The following is a 26,276-nucleotide window of genomic DNA, read 5'->3' as shown; positions in this document are numbered from 1 at the left end:
GTAGTTCAGTTTTCGTTTTCTGTATTTTCTTTGATATTTAACCGAGCAAAATGATGAATTACTGCAGGGTATTTCATCGAGAGAAAATAACTAACTTTACAATCGTTCACAGACTGCCTACAGTGGTAACAATCCAAGGTGAAGGAACTAAAACCATAAACGGAGGAGAGACGGCGAGGTGGCTTTCAATCAAAACTCTTCTGAAAAGTAAAGGACAAAACTAATTTATTTTGTAGCAAAGAATGAAGAGCCAGCTGTGCAGATTTTTTACCATAAAAGAAAAAACAGTAGAAAACCAAAGACCTAGGTGTGTACGTTTGGGACGCACGTACACTGCATATATATTTAAAGTAGTGCCCAAAAAGTTTGGGTGGAGAGTGTGTTAATTTGTTAAAACGTGTGGAAATGCCCAGGCAGGGTTTCGACTTTTATAATGAAGACTCACCTATTGCCTTGGGTGTAATTTGTTATCAGTTTACGGTGCTCTCTAGATTTTATCGGCTGTCACCTACCTCTTTAATACCTGGTTAGCATTATTGCCGATTAGTGTCAAGGCTATATTTGTACTGTACACAGCTGAGCTGGGCCAATTAAATCAATTACCTGTATGAAGTGTATTTGGAAGTTAGTGGCTTAATTTTCGATTTGGTGTAGTGATAAGAGTAATTTTATTTTGCAAGTAAATTCTACCTCAGGTGTAATTGACATATAACCTCATGAAATGAATTTGCACTTTCCTCTGTAAAAATGTTAAATTCTGCTCCTTTCAACTGTAATGTTGTAAGTTACAATATAAATAAAAATCACTATTGTTATCTTTCTATTAATTTACATCTAGGAAATTGATCAGGCATTTCCCACCAAGCCCCACTGATTGGGTGCAAGTAAATTATATATATACAGGGGACAGGTATATATATATATATATATATATATATATATATATATATATATATATATATAAAAGCTTTTGATGACAGGTACAAAAGGCAGTTAGATGACACACAAGGTAGAAGCAGCAAAAAATATTCCAAGATCTCTGTGACCAGCTGAGGAGACAGGATCTGAACATCAGGAGAGTGAAAACCAGTGCATGACAGGAGTTATTTAATTGAAGTGACACTCAGAACTCAGCATTTCATGTTCACTTTTATTCATACAAAATGTGCACTTTTCCTATATGTTTAAGCAAATGAAGATCAATTCATGAACTGAATTATTGTTATTTTACATTGGACATCATAAATACATAAGTGTAAAAAATGCCTTGCTTCTGAGAATGACTGAATAATAATAAAATCCTAACAATTGTATGAATGGTTGCATTCATGGTGAATATTAAACTCTCACAAACAACAGTCTTGTTACATGTACTTTCTAATGAACCAAAAAGAAGTACAAGAATGCTGAAATAATTTCTGACAGCTTCACGATGTAGAGATAAGTCATAACTGACAGCAATATTTCATGTCATAAGACAATCCTGCATACATTCTTCCTTGAGTCCACAAGGGTTTATCCTGATGATCAGCTCAAATTTCTCCTTATATCTATCCTTTATGAAAAAAGTTGCTTCTATGTAAGGTTTAACTTATGATTACACATTAAACTCTCTCAAACCATAACTGTTATTACCCAATGAACAAGAAAAATGAAGTACAAGATAACTGAACTATCTTCTGACAACACGATGTTGGATAAGTAGCATTTGGTAGGATTTCACGTTTTTAGACTGTCTCGAGTTCATATCGGTCGATCCCGCTGATCAGCAGAAGCTTCAGCTTGTATGTGTTCTTTTCCCTTTGGTGTACTTGATCGCGATATGAAGTTTATTTTATTTTATTTGGTTCACCTATATTACCGCTACTATTCCCCGTCGTTCATTCCCTCCAGCATGGCCGCGGGACTAGTGTTACGGAGCAAATATGACGTCACTGTAATGGGTTAATACTCGATCTTCCACGACAGGTGATCGCACAAAGGCAGACAAGCGGCCCTAAACTTTTCCCGACTGGAAACAATTAGTTATAATAGAGACATTAGTAATTAAGTTAATGTACTCACCCTATTATTGCTGAAAACGTGCACAAAATAACTCCACGAAGTAATTATAACAGAAGACTGGATTGGAAGTTGTTATTGTTAATTGGCGCATGCGCATTTGCTATTGATTACCCGTCTCCAAGGGCACAATAGCATACCTTGTATACTTAAGTCAAGGCTACTAGGGGAGAGTCTTTTTACTTGTGCAGTATTAAATCTGGTTGTATTGTTGCTTCACGCACCGCACCACACGATCAATGCGTTGAACAAAAAGGTAATGGATGTTATTGAATTGTTATTATGACGACCGTAGAACGATACATGCGTCAAGTGACCTTCGCGCGTAGGGTCAGTGACGCGACATGAGGTCACTGAACTCCGCAGAGTATCACTGTCGAAAAGAGGGATTTATATGTGGGAGAAGGCACATTATATTAAAAAAAGTGTCTTGCTTCGATTGGCAAATATAAAACAGTAGATGAGGACATTTTAACCGTAAAACACACACTTTTCTTCCTTTTCTTTCTTTCTTTCTCCCTTCATTTATTTATTTTTTATTCAGGTAGGGGGAGAGGAGTATACGTGCACCTCAGAGGATGCGGGAAGATTAAATGCCCGCTGTGTTCTCCTCCCTTGGGTCCCTCAAAGCTTGACACAGAGTTTGGAAGGCTGGTCTGGCACTTGATATAGAGCATCTGAGTTGGAGTGGCTCCTTAACAAATTAAAAATAAAAATTGCTGCACTAGCATAATTAATCATGGGCGTAACTAGGCATACGCACGGATGCACTGTGCGTACAATTTTTTTGGCTACCATGATATTATTTTATATAAATTTAGTGTATTTTCTCGGAATATAAAAGAAAATCCTCTGCTTATTAAAGTCACCTGTATGTACAAATCCTCTGTATCAATTGTATAGGCACAATTGTTCTGACCCCCCCCCCCCCATCCCCCCGTTTGCAAACTGAGGTAAACAATGCCTGTAACCTTAACAAGTCCTATCTTAATCGTCCATCTAACTGGAACTTCCTTTACCTCTTAATTGGAGGGTTCAGTGGCCCTCAACTCTCCTGTACCCTCTTTCTTGAGAATATCGAACGCATTCTCGCTGGCGGTATTTATCTCAGGTAAAAATCTGCCTGAGTGTTATTTTCAAAGAGCAGCTCCCGCTACCCTGGGGGCACTAGATAAAATCTGGACGCCAGGTTTAAGAAGGAGCTAGAGAAACAAAGGAAGAATTTTTCTGCAAAGCTTCAAAGAATTTTGACACGGACTTGACCCAGCTTACCCCTCCAAACTAACAGGGTGACATGGGCAATTTTTACAAACAAATAATTAATCTGAGATGTATCAGAGCTCTGTCGTGTCGTACAATTGGTTGTTTTGGGGAGCCATGCATCCACATGTAAGGTGAATGAAACCGTATGTTAGTTCAACTCAGATGTGGATCCAGGATTATTCGAAGGGGGTTCCACATATGCGAAGCTAGCCTCCTTTTAAATAAATATACCGTTCTGGGTAATAATAATATTGAAACTTTTTTAATTGCGAGAATATTTCTGAATAAATGATGATTTTATTATTAATGGAAATTAAGCTGCGATGTGTGGTACATATGCTGTAATTACGCTGTCCTTCATCTCTTGCGTTTTGCTGGGAATTTTTAAAGTCTGTGCATACAATTTTTAAAGGTCTGGTTACGCCCCTGTTAATTGCTGATAATTTCCCTCTATTATGAAATATATCACGTGTGTTTGGACAATAAGTATAACATCTGCTCATTGTCTAAATAAGACATCCTAAATAAGTAGAAGCCCTAAAATTAAATACATTGTAAGTGTGTGTATATATGAATGTATGTATGTGTGAATGGAGAGAGAGATTCTTAGATAGAATGAAAAAGTATTTTTTTTATTTTGTAATTTTCCATTACTAGTTTTGAAGAATTTTCATACATGTATATCGTACAGGTTCCCCTCATTTGTAGAATTTTCATACATTTGCCTTCTTTTCAGAAATACGAATGCAGTCTCCACGTTTTAAACCCCGGTTTGTTTCAAATTTTTGTGCACTTCTGAGTCAATAAGAATCATATTTTTCCGGTTAACAGACAAGGAATCCCTTCTTAATACGAAAACTCGAACATTTTCTCTTTATCCGAGTTCAAATCACCCTGAGCTTCAGGGTGAGTTCAAATATATTTCATATCTAAAATGGCAATCCAGGCGTTTTTACCGATTAAGCATTTTGTGAATTTTGCAGCATATATCCTTACAATCATATCAAATATAAGATAATAGCATGAATAAATAGTGCGGAAAACTCAGAGATTGATCTGAACACGTAAATCAGATTAAAATAAGACAGAGTATCGCTTATTACCGCAGACGCATTCAAATCTATACTAGTACTCAATGAATTACATGTATATAAAACTTCGAGTGGATTAAAAACTTTTCCAGTAAGCTGTAGGGAATTATCAACGATGCTGACATTGTTGAGAACACCAGCGGATCAATATCCGATCTATAATTCAAGCTGGGTGTCAAAGACAATAAGTTTAATTTGTATTCAGCAAGCCGTGGCGGTCAAAATCACCATCTCTATGCTATTTACAGGTTATTGATCTGACTCGCGCGCGTACGTTTTTGGATATAACGCAGTTGAAGAGGAAATTTTTTATCAGCTGAATTCATCGTGGAATACACGGGTATAGGAAATTAAGGTGAGCAAGCCCGTCGTTTTGAAATCATGTCCGTCACTTTGATAATCATTCGGCCCTTACGTCAAAGTGAATGGTGTTGTCCCTAATTTTATATTGCCCAAACCAATATTATGCGAAAGAGACGCATTGAGTGCGGTGTTTCTGGAGGAGATAACAAAACAGTCACAAGAGGGCGATTTGGAAACATACTCTCTTTTGAAGTGAAATCGGATAATCAATGAAATTCTCAATACCGATGATTCAAAGATGTGACTATTTGTGATAAGTTAAAAGCTTTATTAAATATATTTACCCTTAGCCTAGTAACGAGGCATTGCTGATTACATGCTGATGCAAGCAGAAAACTACTACGATTACGTTCCTGTGTGCAAGTCATTTTACTACCTCTGACTTTTTCACTTTTTCCCTATCTGCCACCCTGGTAGAGGGTACTTGCTAACCATGTTGTTTTCAAGTAAAAATCCAGAATTAGGAAGTAAAGGATTGGATGGAAGCTTCACAGTTACGGTTTATCATAAACGCTAAAATGCAAAAAATACAACAATATACGTACATCGTGTTATTATCAAATAATATGATTATTTCAATAAACAGCTGATCCTTTACATTGGTTCCCTGTAAATCATACACGGACAAATGTACAGGATCACCAGTGGCGGATTTACAGGGGGGGGGGGTCAGAGGGGTCCTGACCCCACCTTCGATTTCTGAAAAAAATCACATCAACGTTCCCTCTTGAAATTAGAATTTTGACTAGCTGAATCATAGCTCTAAACAATACCAAATGGCACTGTTCGCCCTCTAAAATACCAAAATTTTTGGGGCCCTTTAGCGGGCCGCGAACCCCACGCCAAAGGGGGGGGGGGTCAGGATCAGCTTCTCATATGCGTCCTGTCATTCCTAAAAATGGACCCCCCTTCAAATCAACCTGGATCCGCCCCTGATGACTGTTATAACTTTATACATAAACATTGTCTCTTTTACCAGTACACAAAGATAAGTTATTTAACTCTACTACTGGCCTAATATTTCTCTATAACTGACGACGTTGTGTTTCCCTCTCGGAGACTTCAAAAGGTCTACTGAGTCCAGTGATGGATTTAACTTATCTTTATGACTGGATAACATTATTACTACATTAATAATATTAATGTCCTTTTTTATTTTTTTTAATTATATATATTGATAAATATGGCAGCCCCTGATGCATACATGCTTTCTTCATGTCATTTTTTTTGTATAATTTTACAACCAACACCACTCTCTCTCTCTCTCTCTCTGTCTCTCTCTCTCTCTCTCTCTCTCTCTCTGTGTGTGTGTGCGTGCGTGCGTGCGTGCGTGCGTGCGTGGACGTAAGCGCAGGTTTTTGCTTTCGCGTGTGGGTATGTGCGCTAGTGACGTACAGTATGCGTACAGATAAATGTCCTTCTGCACACCTAAAATCTCTTGGAGGCTTGACCCGTACACAATTAATACCGGAAAAAAAGAACATTTTCATGTAAATACAGACATGAAAATCCCTCCCTAAATGACGAATTTTTTTTCTTTTGAAAATTGGATCTTTTCTTTATATTAAAAAAATAGTTAATTTTGCGAATGACAGTTCTCCTTTTCGGGTATCAATTTCAAAAGCGAATATATATTCAATGACAAAATTAAATAAACACACCATGAATTCCCTTACTCTATAGGCCGATTTCATACTTAATCATATGAAGGCAGCGTATAGAATTAGGTAACTCTGATTACAAAATTATATAGTGAAGCTCTTGATAAATGCCACATAAGTTCTTTAAGCGCTCAGTAATGTCAAGTCCCATTATTTCGGTGTCGACCATCTAGCTGACCGAGTTCCGACAAAGGAAAACAAACCTCTCCCAGCATCCCAATCACAAGTAGCTTGAGAAATACTTCTCGTCTAAAACAAAAAATAAATTAATTAAAATATAATAAAAACAAACATGCGAGTAGATCTATGCTGTAAAGAAGCGCTCGATTTTAAGAGAAAATAAAGCAAGTTACAATTGCAAGTTTATTTGTCGGCCAAGAGCAGATTAAAGTAGATTTATTCATTTATTTTTTATTTATTTATTTATATGGAAATAAATGCACAATATGTATTTGTATGGAAACAAATGCGCACCGCCATTTCTTCAACGTGATCAACGTCTAATAATAGCTAAAAAATGCTCTCACCGTTGCTTACAAAGATCCTGTAACAGCTGTCTCTTCCGCGCCCTTACGATGGCGCAGGTAACCTAGAAATTGCATCACCGACATAATTTGAAACTTATAAAATACTGCTTATTTTTACATGAATAAAAGTTTTGTTATGACAGTTTTCCCTTGAAATTATATATTACACTAATTGGATTTTAGAATTTAAACAAATTATATTATAATATTATCGATAGAGATGAAAGAGAGATAAAAAATAAATAAATAGATGGTTGAAGTAAATAATGTCCTTACACATGTAGCATGGCTGTGGCTGACCGCTTTGGAAAGTCTCCCTCCTCTGTAACCAGTCCAGGACCTTTTTGAGTTTCTCAATGAGTGGAATATCAACGTACATCCCGCGGCTAGCAGTCCTGATGTTTGCCTAGAATCAAAATGGCGGATATTCATCGGAATTATACATATTGTCACTTTCTAACGAATTATAATGCGGTATATTTTAATCCAAACGAATTCATTGTAACACAAAAATTAAGAATGATAATATTTCACAGAAACACAGACCAAAAAACGTAAAAAATAACTTGAAAAAATAACTTAGATATTTAATAGACAGAGTTTCAAGAAACTCCCTAAAACCCAGGGCGACAATCACTAAAATCTATCATTAAGTCAACTGAAGAATAAATTAACTGAAATAAATAAAAGAAAGTACGGCGGTACCTCCATCCACACTCCTTCAATAGCGTCAGGCGTCCAATACCACTTCCCTTCCTCTGGACAATACGTCACAGTCATTTTGTCCACCAGTCCTTGCCCTAATAAATAAATAAATAAATAAATAAATAAATAAATAAATAAGTGGATGAATACAACTAGGGGCTATCATATAAACAAATTGATAGGCAGTCTAGAAGGCTCACAGTAACTGAAAGAATCGTGGCTTTGTAAACCACTCTGACACAATTGCATATCTCCAGATTTGCGATAAAGTACCAATTATTCTTAGTTCTATTCACGTCGAACAGCTACAGGCAGGATTTGATAGGCCTGGAACGACAGATTGACAGAAATGTTATTTTTTTGGCGGATTTATTTCCCCCTCATCCCGTATTATCAAAGCATTTTAATGTTGTTTAAATCAAAAACACCAGGAAAATGCACTAATATACCTTCATTTTTCTCTGGGGCAGCCAAGTTGCCCAACAGTTCTACAGCCTCTTTAATCTCATCTTTGTTTTCCAAGGACACCTTCACAGACAGCTTCTTGCCTTGCGCAGCCGCAAGCGACCGCATCTTGTCCGAAACCAGTATCTTCTCAAAGCAGGAGGACAGAGTTCCACGTTCATTCCTTTGTATGATTGTCTTCAGTGTAGAGACGTCCTTTGCCCGGAGACTTATCAAAATACACCCCTCGTCTACGGCAGTGCAGGAACAGCGAAGTCTGTGCTCTTTGAGTTGGTTTATGAACGCGAGGCTTTCCGCTTTACGGCGCATTTCTTCCTCCAAGTGCTCACGTAAACCCTGTGAAGCGTCTGTCTGTTCGTCACCTGTCACTTGCAGTCTTACTTTCATCAGTGCCGGAAGGACAAAAATTATCCAGTCTGAGAAAAAAAAGCAATGCTTTTAATATGTGTTCAAACGTTATACAATTGTTCCCAAATTCGTGATTAAGCCAAACATATTACTAGTAAGTTTTTGGAAATTCTTTAAACTTCAAAAATAAATGAAAAAATAAATAAACTAAAATGGATAAGAATAAAAAGGTGTGCCACGAAAACTGTGCTAATTTTTTCTTCTCTTTATCTCTTCGTTCGATTCATAAATGAAGGCACGTATGACTAAATAACGTTATTTTTTGTTGTTGTATCAGAATTACGTTACGTCTATCTATATGTACAATCCTTGATACTTACCTAAACCAAATATATTACGCAGCCTCTGTCCTTCTGGAGAATCTGGACTATATATTAGTTCAAGGCATCTGACGTACGCAGGAGATCTTAAAAACTGCTCGGCTGTTCTTAGCTCGGCCTGTCGTGTGGTCTCTTGGGTTGGCTTAATAAGGTCGTTTTCTGAAATGTTGGGATTTGGATTTATGAATCCACCTGTTTCCATGGAGCTCCGGGGTGCCGTGCTAGATCCGGGCGACGAAGCACCAGAGTCTTCATCACTTCCACTGTCTTGGGGAATTGGTCCGCCCACCGCCACAGGCACGTCCCCCGGATCCAAGTGTACACCGCCGCTTGACAGAACCTCGGGATCGGTGTGTTGGGCGTCTGACTCCTCGACAGAAACATTATATAATTCACCGCCTTCACGCAGATATTGGGACTGCACACTGTCATCAGCTGAGCACACGGGGCAGGTTGCTTCACTGTCATTATTGCTCTTGTTGTTGTTGTTTTCTGCGCTTCTCTCCACATCGTGTGGATGAGGTAACGGAGTAGCTACATTTCCGTCGCCTGTTTCGAGACTTTGGTCTTCTTCGAGGAGGCTTCTACCAAGTTGGTCCCTCAGAAAGCTTTCGTCCTCTTCACTGCGGCTTTCTCGATTATCAGCGCCATTTTCATCGGCAGTGAACACCTGTGACACGCCAGGTGCTTGCAGGGTGCTCACCGGTTCTTCCGTCATGGCATTGTCTGGATAACCTGCACGTTCGTCTTCCCCTTCACTGGACTCCGCACTGTTGTGGCGACTTCTAGACATGTTCTGATCTGTAACTGGAAGGGGAATCTAGCCTTCAAAGGAGAACCCAGGAGTGGGCGGGTAGGACACAAGTGCTCCCCCAGCTGCTAAACTACCACCACTGCCCCCCTCCAACGACACACACAAATAAGCGTCACAAGCTAAATAAGACAAAATTTAGCATATAATGTAAAATTGTCCTCATTTTTAATTTTATATACCTCTTTTCGATCGGTAATTACTTTCACTCCCCAAAATTTATACAAAACTGAGAAACTGTCAGTAGTTACTTTTACCTGTAAATGTTGCTTACAGATATAATTTGATGCCACCAGTTAAATTGTTCAGTGTTTTAATACATAATCCAAGGGTCGTTATCAGTTTATAAGTTAACTGACGTGAAAACAGACTAATAAAATAACCATCTATATCATCTTTTTGGCTGCCATTTGTTGACATGCGATTTATTGGAGGAGAACTGAACTTTAAACAAAGGGTTATTTCGTTAAATTCCTTCCAATATGTATGTTATATATATTTTTTTTTACTTTTTTACATATACAGGACCTGTCTTTGATCACATAAAGGAAATATGTAATTAAAATTGCACAAACTCTTTCCTCAAACAACAACTCAACTCGACTAAGTTTATTTACAATCCGCTTGTTGAGGCTGCACTTAAATACCTAGTACAAAACGCAGCTGATAACCCTTCGTAGCTATGAACATGAAAGTCTATATTCACCTGTTTTATGTGACCGCTTCCAAGTTCCAGTGACTGATATTTGTAATACTATAATAATTTTAATTTAAATCAAAAGAACCTTCCTCCAAAATATCGAGAACGGTCCAGAACGTCGTGAACATATCGGTTGACAAAATTTTAACTGAATTTTTTGGCGGGAGAATTATTTATTTGTTAACCAATTCAGCCTAGTAAAATTTTAACATGATGTAATATGGGCATTTTTCGATGAGTAACACAAGCATTAAGTAAACTTTAAATTCTTCTAAGAAGCTATACAAGAAGCTGTAGTTGCTATAAAAAGACTTGAAAATTTTGATGATTAACACATAGTAAAAGTTATAACTCGATAACTTCCTTAACTTCATGATTTATTGATCAATGTATCAATAATATCGTTAGGGACAGATTACTCGAACGTGACAAGCATTCGTACGTGTAAGTCTGCTTGGCGATTACGATTCTATGTATTTACACGGTTAAGATGCATGAAAATTGGAAATTTAGAGGGTGGTGTCAATGGGAAATTCTGATATTAATTTGGGTAAATCCATTTTCATGTATTTTAAGTAGCTATCTGGAATTCCCCGATGTGCAGTAAAAGCGTGTCAAAATATGTTTAACCCAGTGACTGTATTGAGGTCATCTTTTGTCCTCACTTAGACTAACTAGGTTACAACTCGTTGTAAGCAAACAACCAGAGTTCACATGTTAGAGACGCTACCGCACACGTTTAAGCTACAGAAAGGTACTCACTGGCGAGAGAAGGGCTATACTAGGGCGGGGTAGGGGTAGGAAAAGAAGGGTATTTTTCTGAGCCAACCAATACAAACATAAATCCCTTGACGGGGATTATTTTAATGTAATATGCAGGCGTTCGGTAATTACTTTACACCCCCCCCCCCCCCCCTTTTCAGCATTACCGCAAAACTACCAGTAGTTACTATTTTTAACTGTAACTTTTGCTTATAGATGTACTTTGATGCCATCAGTAGAATTGTTCTTTGCCATTAAAGTGTTTATAATACATAATGACACGAGTTGTCATCAGATTATAAGTTAAATGGCGTGAAAACAGATTAATAAATATCCATCCATTTTAGCTTTTTGGCTGCCGTACAGGTATTAGTTAAAACGCGTCTAACTGATGGTCTTTAGGAAAACTGAACTTTAAACAAAGGGTTATCTCATTAAATCTTGCCAAACAATAGTTTTGTCTTTTAGATTTGTATTGCACTCCTTGTTTTCTTCTGGAAAATACAAGCCCTATCTTTGCTCACAAACCGGAAATATGTAATTCGAATTGCATTAACTCTTTCCTCAAACAACAATTTAACTCCACCAAGTTTATTTACAATCCGGTTGTTGTCTCTGCATTTTAATACCAAGTACAAAACGCAGCTGATAAAGTTATTTTAGCGGAATTGGAAAGATAACCCTTTGTACATGTAACTATAAACATGTAAATCTATATTTACCTTGTTTTATATGACCGCCTAAAAGTTCCAGTGACTGATATTTGTAATACTATAGCAATTTTAAATAAAATCAAAAGAACCTTCTTCCAAAATATCGAGAACTGTCCAGGGCGTGGTAAACAGATCGGTTGATAAAACGTTGCCTAAAGTTTTTTGGCGGGAGAATTATTTGTTTGTTAACTCAGTAAATTAGTAAAATTTTAACATGATGTAATATGGGCATTTTTCAATGAGTAACACAAACATTAAGTAATTTTGAAACTCTTCCAAGAAGCTATACAAGACACTGAAGTTGCTATAAAAAGACTTGAAAAAATTTGATGATTAACACATAGTAAAAGTTAAAACTCGATAACTTCCTTTACTTCATGATTTATTGATCAATGTATCAATAATATCGTTAGGGACAGGTAACTCGAACGTTACAAGCATTCGTATGTGTAAGTCTGTTTGGGAGTTAATTTTCCCAACGGTGATCACGATTCTATATGTTTACACGGTTAAGATGCATGGTACTTGGAAATTTTGAGCGTGGTTTCCAATGAGACAATTCTGATACTTATTTGGGTATATATCAATTTTCATGCATTTTAAGTAGCTATCTGGAATTCCCCGATGTGCAGTAAATGCGTGTCAAGATATTATTAACCCAGTGACTGTATTGAGGTCAGCTTTTATCCTCACTAGGTTACAACTCATCGTAAACAAACAGTGAGAGTTCACATGTTAGAGACGCTACCGCACTCGTTTAAGCTACGGAAAGGTACTCACTGGCGAGAGTATAGGGCTATACTAGGGCGGGGTAGGAGAAGAAGGGTATTTTTCTGAGCCAAGCGATTTAAACATAAAACATTTGACGGGGGTATTTTAATGTAATGTGTTGGCAGAAATAAATAAAAATTGCCTGAATTACTATACTTTGGTCATTGTTTTGATGGGGTAAAGGGAGGGGGTGGAGGGAAAAGGAATAAAGCCTGTGCTACAAAATGGGGGAAGGGGGCGTATCCCTTTTATCTTATCTACTAACTCTTAAAGCAATCCAAAATGGTATAATAAGTAACACTATTCGATAAAGAACAAGGTGTCGAGAAAAACGGGGGGGGGGGAGATAGGTGAAATATGGCAATGGACATGGGGGTGGCAAATTGTGTAGAGCTTGTTTCTAAGCAGAACAAGGGTCGAGAAAAAAAGGGGGGGTGAAATACGGTCACGGACATGAGGGCGGCAAATTGTATAGAGCTTGCTTTTAGCTGTAATCTTTTGGTGTCTTAAAGAAGAAAGTCGATATCAGGATACCAGCAAACCTTCCCGAGACTCAGATTAAAAGGAACTCTATCTGAAATGTTGACCCCATTCAAACACTTGCTAAGTAAAAGATTTGGTTGCTATGTATTATACGATAAAACGTGCACTCGTACTGCTTGATTTATTTATCTGCACTAAATAACTAAGACGTTACATTAGGGAAAGTACGTTATATCAAATAATACCTCCTCATATAGGTCCATATAGGTTTTCACTGATCGGATGTTTACAAATGAAAGCTAGAGAATATATACAGTGCCTGCAATTATATTAAAAATCGAAAATGATATAATAAAACAGCACACATGTTCGTTATATGTTGTAAAAGATATCACTTGATAGTCATTTTTGCTTGTTGTTATTTACAGTAAAGCGCAAACTATACAGTCTTACCTTGTGTGTTTGATTTTCAATTTCTTTTATGGCCCAAGATACGTACCTCTCTTAGTGGGGCGCTTTATTTTCTAAATATCGCTTTAAAAGTTTTCTATATATTTATACACCCACTATCTGGAAAGTACCGTATTAAAACATTATTAATCACGGGTACAATTATTCATCAGTTTTACAGACTAACCCAAATTTCCACACAAAACTTCCTTGTTTAGGCCTTATAAATTCTATGCTGAAAAACTCAGTTTTCTCTTTTGAAGTTGGTGGCTGCAAGAGAGTGGGAGAGAGATTTCTCCTCGTATGATAAACGGAGGGCGTATAGCATGTATCATAATGAATACAGAGCTAAAATTTAAATTGTTACCGAGTTGGATAAGTAAACAAGTTCATTGGCTACATGTCAAATTAAAAGTATATTCTGATAATAAAATTTAGCTGTCCACTTCGTTGTGGAACCCGTTGGGCAGTTGTTGAATGTCCTCGCTCTTCGCCGCGGCAGCATGCTTCCGTTTTGTCCCACTGTCTGTCTCTGGCTCATTGGCTTCTGCTGCAATGATGAACATAAGAAAAAAAGTTAGCAGTTATACAACATTTTCACAAGTGGATCGGAAACAAAGATAAGTTGAAGTTGTTGAGGTCACAAGAATTAATAGTTTAACCTCACCTCGTTCGGCAAATTTAAAATATTATCGGAGAATTTTACTATAATATGTAGCCCCCCCCCCCCCCCAACACACAGACACACACACAGCCACCACCAAACTTTTTGCTATAAAGTTAAAACACTTTACAAAAAACTCATTTTGGATTAATTTTATTCAACAATAATAACAGTTGTTTGGATATCTCTAATTTAAACCACAATAGTCATTGATTACCTCTACTTTTCCTACCAATATTGATTTTCCAAATTTTCCAACTTTTGCAATGAAGAAGAAAGTGTAACACTGCTTTCAAAAGTTTATGAAGTGCTTTTATTTTGTCTTTATTTTTATCCGGAACGACGGACGTGATAAAATTCCCAACACGCTTTCTTCATTTTACTATAAGGCATTTATATCGATCATTATTATTGTTTCCTTAAAGGCATATTGACTGTTATATATATATATATATATATATATATATATATATATATATATATATATATATATTGGTTCTTTCCACACATCACACCACTCCTCTTTTTATTACCAAGGTATACTTCAGCCCAAACTGCAATGTTCGATCCATAAACGAGCTTTAAATTTCTCAGTAAAATGCGTAACCTCCAATCTCCAATAAAAGAAATACTCAAAACCACAAGTTTAGAGACCAAATCCTGGAACCGCCCCTGCGGTTGGGTTTATGGAAAGTAATTTTATGAATGAATTATGTAAATGATAAAGGCGACGATTAAGGGGAATATATATATATATATATATATATATATATATATATATATATATATATATATATATATATATATACCCTGTATATTCCATTTTTATATATTTACCATGGTCAGTTTCACTGCTGGACAATTTTTCATATGTCACCAGATTTTGTCTTCGAAGATCACCTGAATGGAAAAAAGATACGACATGTTGAATTAATACATTTCCCCCCTCTCTCTTTCTCGTCTCTCTATCTCTTTCTCTCAGTACCCACCGAATAGGTCTATCCCGTCCTTGCTCAAGGTAACTCTCTGACCTTTCTGTCTCTTTTTTCATCTTACGCCCTTACATTTCCCGCTTTCTGGCATTCTCCATTTATCATTTATCATGTAATTACATTACAAATACAGGTGACAAATGAACTTGCAAATATACGTAGCATCCTTTCTGTAGAAAACCGGCGACCTAGATACTTGTATCTCGGTCAAGGATATTCACCTACGGTACATGTACTGGTACTTACAGATGACACAGTCCACGTGTTGTCCAGGGAGTTGCGGGTTTTTCTCTTGAAGATACGCCATTAGTTTTAGGTTCTTAGCACTTGGCTGCTCACCCGACTTCAGCCCCGACAAGACTCTTTTGTGATTCACCTGTGTCGAATTGAAGTAGACTGTATAGCCTGGGTGTTTTCATTTAACTCCGATTTTTATATTTCAATTAATTTTTAAAAGACATAAACACACTTGAAGTGCGTAATATGCACACTGTATTTCGCCTTGGTCATGTATAAAATACGAAAACAGATACGTGGCAGGAAAAATTGTATTTCAGTAGTATTTTGTCAAAAAAAAAAAAAAGATTGCGCCTACCTTCATCCAAATATGTTTCTCTTCGTACGGTGTCCAGAACCACATTTTCAGGGCAGCGCAGTACGTGAACCACAATTTTGTTATACCAGTGTCCCCTGTAAGGCACGTAACGCACTGTAAAACCATGTTACAATGCAAATGATATGTTTCAAAGTAGGAAATTTCAGGAAATAATCGAGAAGTCAAGATTTTGTTCCTTAGTGTTCTGACACGAAGATTTTCTTACCTTCTGCACCCTCAGTTTCGTTCAACTTCTCCATTAGCTCAATCATGCCGAGTATTTCTGGTTCGTTAATGGTCACTTCAAGAGTCAACTTCTTTCCCTCTCGTCTTGCTGCCTCTCGCATTTTCTCGGAAATGAGAGATTTCTCAAGAGTCTCTCTCAGCTCGCCGCTTCTATAGGCTTCAACTAATTTTCTCAGAGATTCAACATCTTTGGGAACCAAGCTGATGATGATGGAGCCCGTCTTTATGTCTTTTAGAGTTAAGCATACGCCCACATTTTCAAAGGATTTTTCGAAAGATGGGATATCTTCGCTGACATGGTGAATTCCTTGGTCGTGATACCACGAGCTTTCGGCATCTCCAGTTTTAGTGGGTTCGGATGCCCCGCAGCTGGTGTCAATTTGAACTTTCATTGCCACTGTCACTAAAAAACGAATGATATACATCCAGTATCTTAACACTTTTACGGCCTTGATTTCCTTTATAAACATTACATTTATACCCTATTTTATCATTTAGTTTTTATTGTTAATTATACTATGAATGACAAATTCCTTTATGAAAATAATGCATAATAAAAGAAGATCGTATCCTCACTGATACTCAATTTATGAGCCTTCCATAGGCCCCCGTGTATTTACACCGGCAGATTCGGGACAATGGTAAGGGTAGGGAAGGGGGCAGGTACAGATGCAAATACAAAAAAAAGGTGATCGTGTTTGGAGGTGAACAGGATACCGCTGAAACCAAGGGCGACTTCATGCTGTCTCCTTCACATCCGATTTATACCACGCAGTCATACACTTTTCATAGAAAAAGAGAAAACAGAGAGACGTACGTGTTTTTAAAGGAATGGAATAGATCCCCTCACTGTCCCATATCGTCCCTTGCGAATCTCGAAAACCCGGAGCTTCTTCGGGTGTTCTGGTATCTTGACCTGCAGTATCCTGTACGTTACTTAAAACACTGTCAGTTCCATCCAAGATCACTATTCCTTCTTCGGGCACTTCGGGCGTAGACAAGGCAGACGTCTCACTAACTCGTGATGAGCGAGCGCTGCCAAAGCCACTGTCACGTGTTGAGTCTCGGCTCACTAAAATATAGGATGACATGTCAGTGAAATCATTGCAAATCATGCGTTTATCACACGTCACTCATTTTGGTTAGATGACATGCAAATGCACTTAGTAAGTAGTTTCATTGCTACGTCACACTGGGACGTCACAATATAACATTTCGTTTACGTCGTAATGGGGACTTTGTACACATAATTATAGCTACGAATGAAATGTTGATCTCGTCACTGCGGCTTACGTTTTTATTATTTTTATTCTAGGTTATAGGACAATCCCCCTCCCCTAGACACCCCACTATCCTTGAGAATAATACAGTGCTTTTGAATGATCTATTTGAGGCATTAATACATTTCTTGGATATTTTACTGAATATGAAAAAGAGACAAAAAATAAAAAAGGATTGGCTGTTAGTTATAAGAATCTGGAAGTTCAGTTACGCGCTTAAACAGACCTGAGAGGCACATGTAATCTTAAATTATTAGATGTTATCGATGCAATTTTTTTTAATTTGCCATTACATGTCATTTTAATCCAACAGATGCTACCATTTTATCGTTTTTCTAAAAGCAAACGAATGTCATTTTATCTACACTCTGTTTGATCTTATTGAGTTTTGCTGAATAATAAGTTGAGTACGTAACCATTTTATCGTTTTTCTAAAAGCAAACGAATGTCATTTTATCTACACTCTGTTTGATCTTATTGAGTTTTCTGAATAATAAGTTGAGTACGTAATAAAAATAATAATGAAACTACAAAAAGAAAACAAATTTCGAAAGCTGTTTTCATGTCAGAGAGTAGTGGTGAAACAACTAAACCTGACTGTCAGTTCGTCAAAGTGATACCAGGATGAGTGAGATTATTTGTTTACCCCACTTCTTTCTGACATCGGGATGCACCTTTCAAGGCAGACAAAGTGATAAAGGATACGTATAAGTGTATATGGAGGGGGGGGGGGTAAACGATGAAAAGTGTCATTTCATCAGAAGGATACCTAGATGAGTGAGATTATCTGTTAACCCCACCTCTACCTGGGGATGCATTTTGATTTAAGGCTGACATAATTTTTTTAATATCACGCTGTTAATTTCCTGTATAATATTTAATACGGGGGGGGGGGGGGGGGGAGGGGGTTCCGGGTGGAAGGGGAAATGTCCTGGGGGGGGGGGGGAGATTGGCCGGAGATAATTGTCCTGATACCATACATGTATATTCATATATTATATATGATATTAGTTAAGAGTTATGAATTAAAACATAGTTCAAATGGGTCAACCAAACAATTGTTTAAGTTGTTTAAGTTTATTAAGTATAGACAATCATACAACTAGCAGGTATGAAGACTCTTTTGTTCAGAATATTTTTCTTAGTTAAACTGATTACCGGTCGTTGTAGCTCTCCGCTCCCCTTCCCCTTCAGGTGGGTTATTTCTTCTTTCCACCTGGCTGCTCGGTTTCCCCGACATTTTCTGGTCTTGAATGCAAATGCGGTGTATTTGTAAGGAAAGTAGGAGGTAAAGCAAAGCGAAAACGTTAAATACGTTCCGGGATCAAGATACGCTTCCCTTTCTCACAATCTGAAAGTAGTTTAAAACATGCTTAGGACTATCAGTAAAATATTTTGGTTATGTACTGTCTGCTACCCTTGACCCCTTCCCTTAGCTTCGAGGTACCCTCCCCTCCCCCCCCCCCCTCCTCCAAATTAAAATGGCCACGGGAACAAGACAAACCGGAGAAAATCAAGGAATTCTTTCCCTGTGACCTGCGTGGCGTAGCGAAATTGTTCCCATACCTAGCAAACACGTCACGTCCGGATCACGGGGCTAGCACGTTGCTACCGCATTATAACGCCATAGAGACGGATTAACCACGTGGTACCAACGTGACGTGTTTGCTGGGTATCTACCTTATACCCATATGCACCCCCTTTCCATATATTGGCTGATATGTCTAAATAGCAAGCATAATCGATTTAGTCTACACTCGTAAGACTGAACCTTCTGTTACTCAGTTACTTATCCGTCGCATACCGCACAGATCGCCCTCTCGCTGTATATTGCTCTGGAGATGATCTACGGGTCTCAATGTGCCCGTGAATACAGTAAACCCTTCTGTTCGAGAGTTAACTTGCAAAGATCGTGCAAATATCAATGAGGGCCCTTTTCATGTAAAATGACGGCATAGTTGAAATATCGACCCTTTCAAAAAAGGAGTCGTCAAAAAAATCCCCTCGTGCTAAAATGGTGACAGTGACTCGTGGCTTAAAGAATAATGCGGTGTGCAGCGACATGTTTACGTTATTTGTCCCATTCAGCATTCCAACACGTTATCAATAGTTATCGGTAAATGCTGTTGATAACCCCCACCCTACAAATAAAACACCCTGTGACTCAATGCGTCATGTATGTAGTATATTTATGACGCTGAGCCTTAGATGTAAAAACAATTCTGCGCTTAATAAATTGTTATCATTAGTAAATGAGGCGAAAATGTAACGATGCACATAAAACATAAATAAAATTCCCCATGACTACATTTTTGTGGATATTTCAATACGAGAATGATTATATGGTACATTGTGTTTGAGACGGAAATGCATGAATATGAGGAGATACATGTAGATTCTTTTTGCAGCAACATCACGTTTATTATTATTATGGAATTTTGATAAGACTAACTTAGATTTTGATGTAAAGAGATGCTACGGAGTGGAAAACCTAAGTAACTATACATGCAGTGAGTTCGTGGGGTAACTCTAAAACTAGAGAATCAAAAGTTACTCTCTAAAAGTTGAAAATTGCTATGACCTGGGTTTAAAGCGCCCCTACCCTTCAATGCCCTGGGTGTAAAGCACCCCCCCCCCCCCTTCAATGTCGTTTGAAATAGCTTCTAACCTTTCCAAGTAATTATATACCGGTACAGAAAACTGAACGGTGGGGAGTTCTGCGCCATTTTGCTTTGAGATAGATCATATCTTGCGAAAAGCATTATGTAAATAACCAATATAAAATTCCCATTATGTCTAAAACTGTCTAAAAATTCTTTCTGTGAGCCTGGTAGAAGGCACAGATCATGGGCTACCACTGTGGTAAGCTCTTCAAGATTAGAAGGACTTATTAATAAACAGAATGGGAAAAGGTTTATAGGATGCAGGCTTTTTTATAATGATCAGCAATATGTTATTGTCACATCGATTCATAATAATAATAATAATAATAATAATAATAATAATAATAATAATAATAATAATAATAATAATTTATATGGCGCATTTCATTTATGTGCCTCACAAAGCAAGAACTAAATTTTTATACATCTAGTTATTATACATAATTAAAAATAATCTACAGAATAAAAGGTTTGCATAATTTGACTCTATCCAACTTTTGCAAATAGTAATTTGCCCGGCGTAATGTGCATCGGGCGGATTTATTTTTAGGGTACATTTTCGCCAAAGACGGTCAAGATATGTAGTTACTCCTGGCACAAATTATTTCAAGGGTCCTGTATGTTAAAGAGACCAAATGCCAAAAATATCTATCTTATCAACGTGCTGGGTAGTACTTTCTGCTCGGGCGTTGAACTCCTTTGGAATTGGACAGCACTGATTCCGATTGTTATTCAGATTTTTGTTCATTTTATTATTACTTTGTTTTATATCTTATGCACGTACTCTCTCCTCTTCAAAGATATAACTTTAATCAGACAACCTTGTTTGAAATTTATAAGAAGTGCTATCCACTATTGGCAGAAGATACGGGGAATACCCAATTTCAAATCGAGACAGTGACCTTTTTCAATCAAACGTAAGAACATGTAATGGTAAATGAAATATTTGAGACAACAGTACAAGAAGATTACACACATTCCAATGTGAACTATCTAAAAGAAAAAAACATTTAAATCTGCTTATACACTTACTTATCGTTTAAAGGGGGCAATCACATTCACATTTCAGTATTTCAACAACACCAGCTCTCTCACCTTGTCACGTACACCTTATCGCACGACTGGTAGAACTGATAAGAAAGGTGTAAAGCATTGATTGGCAGAACTTAGGGGGAATACCCTAATACCCTTTTTCAATTAGTCGCAGTAACCCATTCTCAACTGTTAATAGAAAAAATGCCATAACGCTTGAACTGGCTGGGATCATTTTATAGCTATTATTCTACATCTGAATATTGTGAACTACATGTACAAAAGTCGGCCTTTCTTGATATTTCAAGATTTGTTTAGGTTTGGTGTTTTTCTGTAACACTGACTATGCATAACACTGTCTGTAACACTGACTATGCATAACACTGAGCTGTAACAGTTTATTAACACTGAACACGAGAAATATTTCCTTACAATTACCACTCAATACAGGGGCGGTTCCAGGATTATTTGAAGGAGGGGGTATAACGTTTTTAGGTATGACAGGCCGAGGATGCAAAGGCGACCCTGCCCCCACCCCCTCCCTTGGCGTGGGGTTCAGGGCCCTTCGGCGAGCCCCGAAAAGTTTTGGTATTTTAGAGGGCGAACGGTGTCATTTGGTCCGATTCAGAACTATGATTCAGCTATACTAGTAAAAATTCTAATTACAAGAGGGGACCACTAGTGTGATTTTTTTTTCAGAAATCGAAGGGGGGTAGAGGTCAGGACACCCCCGACAGCCCCCTAAATCCGTTACGGCATTGGTGATGATACCTACTACCCCAAGAAACCTATTTATACCAGTAAAAAAACATTCCACAGGATTTATTAAGTTTATAAGTTTATAATCAGTCCTGTTCTGCATGTGCAGGGTCCAATCAATATTGACTTGATGTATGATACATGTACACGGTTTTTTACTAAAGAACCATCACTGGATTCTGTATAGTGCAACAGTTAACGCTGCGGAATCTGCTCGAGTTCTAGGTCCGAATCCTTCTGTCCCAACAAGATTTTTCTTTTTTTATTATTATTAAGAGCAAGATCTTATCTTGACTCTACATGTATATGTATGGTTTGGTATATTATTAATCAATAATAATAATTACCTTAACAAAGTTTTCATATGAAAAAATGTGGACAGAAACACTATTGCTGGTTAAGAGTACTGCTCTGCAGGTTGGAGAAAATAGTGTCAACTGTGTGCACCACTAAAATGTACCCTCTACCAGGGCGGCAGATTGAATTTTCACAAGACATTCACAGATATGTCTTTAGATAAATAGAATGTCATTTGATTTTCTGACTTGTCTTTTTAGAAAATTTGCTCATATCTGCCACCTTGGCAGAGGGTAACTAAAATACATATTTATTTTTTTTCTTCAGAGGTGTAGGGATTTTGAATTGAGCTCTGACAAGTGCTCTTTCTTACTTCCGAATCCCCTTGCGGGGATATTAAAAAAAAATGCTTGTCGGCCGATATGTGTATGTCTGTTTGCACTTTTAGTCCTTTTTTGAGATACAATTACCTGTTATCCTGGGTATTCTATTCCTTCTTTCGACGATAAAGTGATGAAAAATATATTTGTAAATCTAAAACTGATCCGCAAGTGGAAATGCAGACCACAGGCCTTTGTTAAGCAGTGTAAAGTTCTATAACTAAATAGGCCTAAATGAAAAGATGCACCAACAGTACTAGTACTGTACAGATTAAAGCTACTTCCTGAGACAAAAGAAATTGCAGTGCTTTACTTCTCGGAAATTCCTGCATTAAGCTAATGGATTAATAAATGAAGTACACAATCTACGTCACAGAAATTGGATATGTTATACACTGGCTGGCAATAAAAGTTAATGTTTTTTTTAAGGCAGCCTATTGTAAGTGGGTTAAACAGTTGTATAGGGAAAGGTTTGAAGTAAAAGTGTGATCAGATTTGTGTTGTAGTAAATTGTTGTGGGGTTGGGCTGTCAAACCTATAGAATAAAGCAAATTAGAAAGCAAAAGTAATTATTGGGATTTCAATGCACTACAAGGAAGTACAACCTGTATTTTCCCACGCTCACGACCAATCAATATCAGCCAGAGAAAAAGAGATAAAGTGAAAATAGAGGGTAAAGTAGATCAGAAGTAGGTTTCATATAATATCAAACCTCTCACCGTGTTTTTTTTTTTTTTTTTTTTTTTTTTTTTTTTTTTTTTTTTTTTTTAGCAGCATTCAGCGTGAGTTTTGGTCGGATTTTCTTCATAAGTTCATCGAAAGCAACTTCGTGGAAAGCCATCGATAAATTAAAATGAACGATTCTTTCAAGAAAGCAATGTAATTTAAAATATTTTACATTTCATTTGAAGATACATTTGGACCGATATGAAATTTCCCATCGCTTTCAGCATTCTTTTTACTGCCCAAGGAATGAGCGGCAGAGACACCACCCCAAAAGCTTTACATCTCCATTTTATACATGTACAAGTCCTTGCTTTAAGTGATGCATTTTAAGTTTCACATTGCATAATTCTTCTATTGTGGGTTAGTACTCTACAGTTTAAATTATGACAACTACATGTATTTAACCATTCAGTCTGATTTTGACTCACAACACTTGTGGATCTAAGGGTATAGCTGAGGGTGTGGTCTCACTTTGCTGAACGAAACAAATCAGTAGAACAAATCAATTTTACTGTAGCGTATAGGGAACAATGGCGGGAATATTGGTTTCTATCGTCTTTCCATTTGTTATTTATACTGCTTTTAAAAGGGGAATTCATCAAAAAGTATGAGAGAAGCATGTGCCCACTGTGTCCCATTCCATGCTCCACTTTTAAATTAAAGCCGTAATGATACAACTAAGAATAGATGATTGTAATAAAAGTATTGGACATTAAATTGTTACGTCTTTAAAACAAGAGAGGCGACAAGATGCAATTAACTATTGATTTGTACTTTACTGATTATATAGATATTTTAAAATTATGAGGGAGACTAAAAAAATTAATTCAGAGGTATTTTAAGTTTAATTAATGTACTTAAACACGATGTAAAAAAGGAATATAATGCTGACCAATCGGAGAGAAACCACGTACTGTTCAGTGCCAAAACTGTTTTATGTAATCTGTTATAACGTGCAGGTTCTTGGCGTCGATGGCGGATTCTTTTTAGTGAACAACACAGTTTGAAATGAACACGGATAAAGATTTTAATGTTACCTTGTCATAAAAAAATACAGAGTTACAAAAAATTACTGCAGTTAGAAGTACTCCTTCCAAGAGAGAATATTTTCTGATATCTAAAAGACCCAAAACTGGATATGTGATTTGCTTGAAGCTGGACAGCCTTTGTAGATCTTTAAGGAATCTTAAACACTGAGGAAATACAGTCGGTGTCTGCCCCGGGTATAATTCCCTCTGAGGTAAATATCGAATCTCCCTCTTTAGTGTAATAGTGCGAGGTGACCCCGTCTTTCTGCTTTATCCTGAATGATCTAATGACTGCCCACTTCCGAGTTACCTCCGAATATTACTTCAACTATTCTTTGATATTCCGAACTGTATTAAAGATACTGAAAGTGGTATTTTACAACAGGTGAATTTTTAATAACCTTGTTCTCCTTTAATAGGTTAAACCAGAATTGAAGACAAATAAGCTCTATTTATCTAAGTGGAATGAAGACAATTATTTCATGGTCCCAATGAAGCTACTTATATTTTCTGTCGAAAAATACAGATCTCATAGAAAATACTAGAGCTAGAGTCTAGATGTAAACAATAGTACTGACATTTAAAATATGAAGACATATTCGATTTTCTCTATGTAGAATAAATGGTTATAGAGATTGCAGGATAATCTAAAAACAATTAATCAAGTTTGAATTCACAACAAAATTTCTTCCTGATAAAACAGAGAAAAAAAATTAACAATACGAATTTATAATAAGACCAAATCGAATAAACAAAATACTAACAACAATCAATACTGTAAAACCTTTTTATCTTAACGAAACAATTTTAAAAAAATAATTATTTGAGATCAATTTTAAATGATTTTAATTGATTTAAAAATGTATCTATAGTAAAATATTTCCTTCAATAAACATAATTTTGTCTCTAAGAAAGAGAAAAACCCAAAGCCTATAAGTATGGATCAAAATGTCGACCCAGTCTTATACACAGTGATATCTTAAAAACAGACTTGACATTTAATTATGTGGAATATTCTGTTTTAAAGTATACTTTAGGTAAACTACGTTCATTTTTCAAAAAAAATTCAGATCTCCGATCTCATAAAAGATATGTGAATGGAGAAGTGTGTGATCAGGTGTGTCGCTACCAATTAACTGACTATCATGTTGGTTGCACTGCTGCAGTGTTAATATGCAGTGATTTAATTGGGTAGTGCTCCTTTGGGCTGGTCATATCTTGGCTTTGGCGAAGCATGGTTCTGTCAAAAAAAGGCATGCATATGTTGGCAATTACTGCTTAGAAGAATTTGAAATTTTGCAAGCAAGCGGTCCATTTTGCATTACGTAAAATGAGTTAAGCAGTGTTTTACAAAGTGTTTTACAAAATTGTTAATCTGTGCGAAAACACAGACACTGTTGCACGGAACGGTCCTCATAGTTTTATATAGAGTTATGCCCAGACTGATGTACCTGCAGAGAGACCAGGCCAAATGGATCGGAATCTTACCACCAGGGTACATGACTCACCGAATCAACAGCCCACCGGTACATGTCTTACAACAAAACTGAACCAAAATAGATTGATTTCGACCCATGCCTGTAATGTTATTCAAGATAAACTCTAAAACCCTATCCCAAGGAATCCCTTGCCGCTTGAGAGTCCTGGTAGCAACTGGGTGAGGTCAGGGGTAACATTAACCGTTGCTGTGATTAGACACTTTGTGGCGCGTGTAGCTCTTTTACAGATAATTTGGAAAATGTGGAGATCCAAAACATAACTCATAATGATTGTCGTATGCTGCAAAACAGGCAATGAATTTCTGTTTGCTTCACTGGCGATTTCAATTAAAGAACACAATGACATCAAATATATTATTGAAAAGTAATAAAAACGCTTTTTAATCCTTATTTTCATTTATCAGTCAGCATCAGTTGGAAAATTATTCCTTATTAAAAATGTCAAGTCTGTTTTACCTGACCTAACCACACATTACACTCAAGTATGTTGAATGAAGATTATATATGAAAAATATCACAGCTTATCTCTGCAAAAAAAAAAAAAAAAAAAAAAAAAAAAAA

At 36.9% G+C, this 26,276-nt stretch overlaps 3 protein-coding genes across 6 annotated transcripts in view; all 3 read right to left on the bottom strand.

Annotated features, from left to right (window-relative positions):
* The window catches only part of LOC106151805 (phospholipid scramblase 1-like), a 36,810-nt gene extending 34,657 nt beyond the window's left edge, over positions 1-2,153 (bottom strand). Inside the window, exon 1 of the mRNA XM_086997605.1 lies at positions 2,065-2,153. The gene's annotated coding sequence lies outside the window, so the exon portion shown is untranslated. The remainder of the gene's footprint in view (positions 1-2,064) is intronic.
* Positions 2,154-4,958: 2,805 nt separating this feature from the next.
* Positions 4,959-13,122, bottom strand: LOC106151800 (uncharacterized). 2 transcript variants are annotated; one of them, XM_086997701.1, is made up of 7 exons: positions 11,860-13,122; positions 8,865-9,671; positions 8,121-8,552; positions 7,672-7,766; positions 7,243-7,372; positions 6,967-7,028; positions 4,959-6,688 (listed from the first exon to the last, which is right to left on the bottom strand). In XM_086997701.1, the coding sequence occupies exons 2-6, from the start codon at positions 9,655-9,657 to the stop codon at positions 6,973-6,975; spliced, it is 1,506 nt and encodes a 501-aa protein (XP_086853827.1). In that variant the 5' UTR covers positions 9,658-9,671; positions 11,860-13,122; the 3' UTR covers positions 4,959-6,688; positions 6,967-6,972. The 2 variants fall into 2 exon arrangements, with proteins under 2 accessions (XP_086853827.1, XP_086853826.1); XM_086997700.1 differs by lacking the exon at positions 11,860-13,122 and adding an exon at positions 10,382-11,843.
* Positions 13,123-13,270: 148 nt separating this feature from the next.
* LOC106151793 (uncharacterized) lies at positions 13,271-21,117 on the bottom strand. Of its 3 annotated transcripts, none has more exons than XM_086997703.1 (8): positions 21,090-21,117; positions 18,490-18,682; positions 16,869-17,123; positions 16,032-16,454; positions 15,806-15,900; positions 15,457-15,586; positions 15,056-15,118; positions 13,271-14,104 (listed from the first exon to the last, which is right to left on the bottom strand). In XM_086997703.1, exons 2-8 carry the CDS (start codon positions 18,569-18,571, stop codon positions 13,989-13,991), a joined length of 1,164 nt encoding a protein of 387 aa, XP_086853829.1. In that variant the 5' UTR covers positions 18,572-18,682; positions 21,090-21,117; the 3' UTR covers positions 13,271-13,988. The 3 variants fall into 3 exon arrangements, with proteins under 3 accessions (XP_086853829.1, XP_086853828.1, XP_086853830.1); XM_086997702.1 differs by lacking the exon at positions 21,090-21,117 and adding an exon at positions 19,136-19,320; XM_086997704.1 differs by lacking the exon at positions 21,090-21,117 and adding an exon at positions 19,136-19,320 and having other exon boundaries at positions 18,490-18,579.
* Positions 21,118-26,276: the final 5,159 nt, after the last annotated feature.

The sequence above is a fragment of the Lingula anatina genome, chromosome 10, assembly GCF_051362555.1.
Source record: "Lingula anatina isolate TDL-2025a chromosome 10, LinAna3.0, whole genome shotgun sequence".
Taxonomy (NCBI): Eukaryota; Metazoa; Brachiopoda; class Lingulata; order Lingulida; family Lingulidae; genus Lingula; species Lingula anatina.
The sequence above is the reverse complement of the archived record's forward strand: the minus strand, read 5'-3'. Positions and strand labels throughout refer to the sequence as shown.

Coding starts and splice junctions, on each gene's coding strand:
- LOC106151800 (XM_086997701.1), bottom strand. CDS start 9,657: ATGTCTAGAAGTCGCCACAACAGTGCGGAGTCCAGTGAAGGGGAAGAC. Junction 7,373..7,671: donor TTGAAGGAGTGTGGATGGAG/GTACCGCCGTAC, acceptor TTTTGATTCTAG/GCAAACATCAGGACTGCTAG. Junction 7,029..7,242: donor GCCACAGCCATGCTACATGT/GTAAGGACATTA, acceptor TGCAATTTCTAG/GTTACCTGCGCCATCGTAAG.
- LOC106151793 (XM_086997703.1), bottom strand. CDS start 18,571: ATGTCGGGGAAACCGAGCAGCCAGGTGGAAAGAAGAAATAACCCACCT. Junction 15,587..15,805: donor AGAAACATATTTGGATGAAG/GTAGGCGCAATC, acceptor AATTCGACACAG/GTGAATCACAAAAGAGTCTT. Junction 14,105..15,055: donor CAGCAGTGAAACTGACCATG/GTAAATATATAA, acceptor TCATCATTGCAG/CAGAAGCCAATGAGCCAGAG.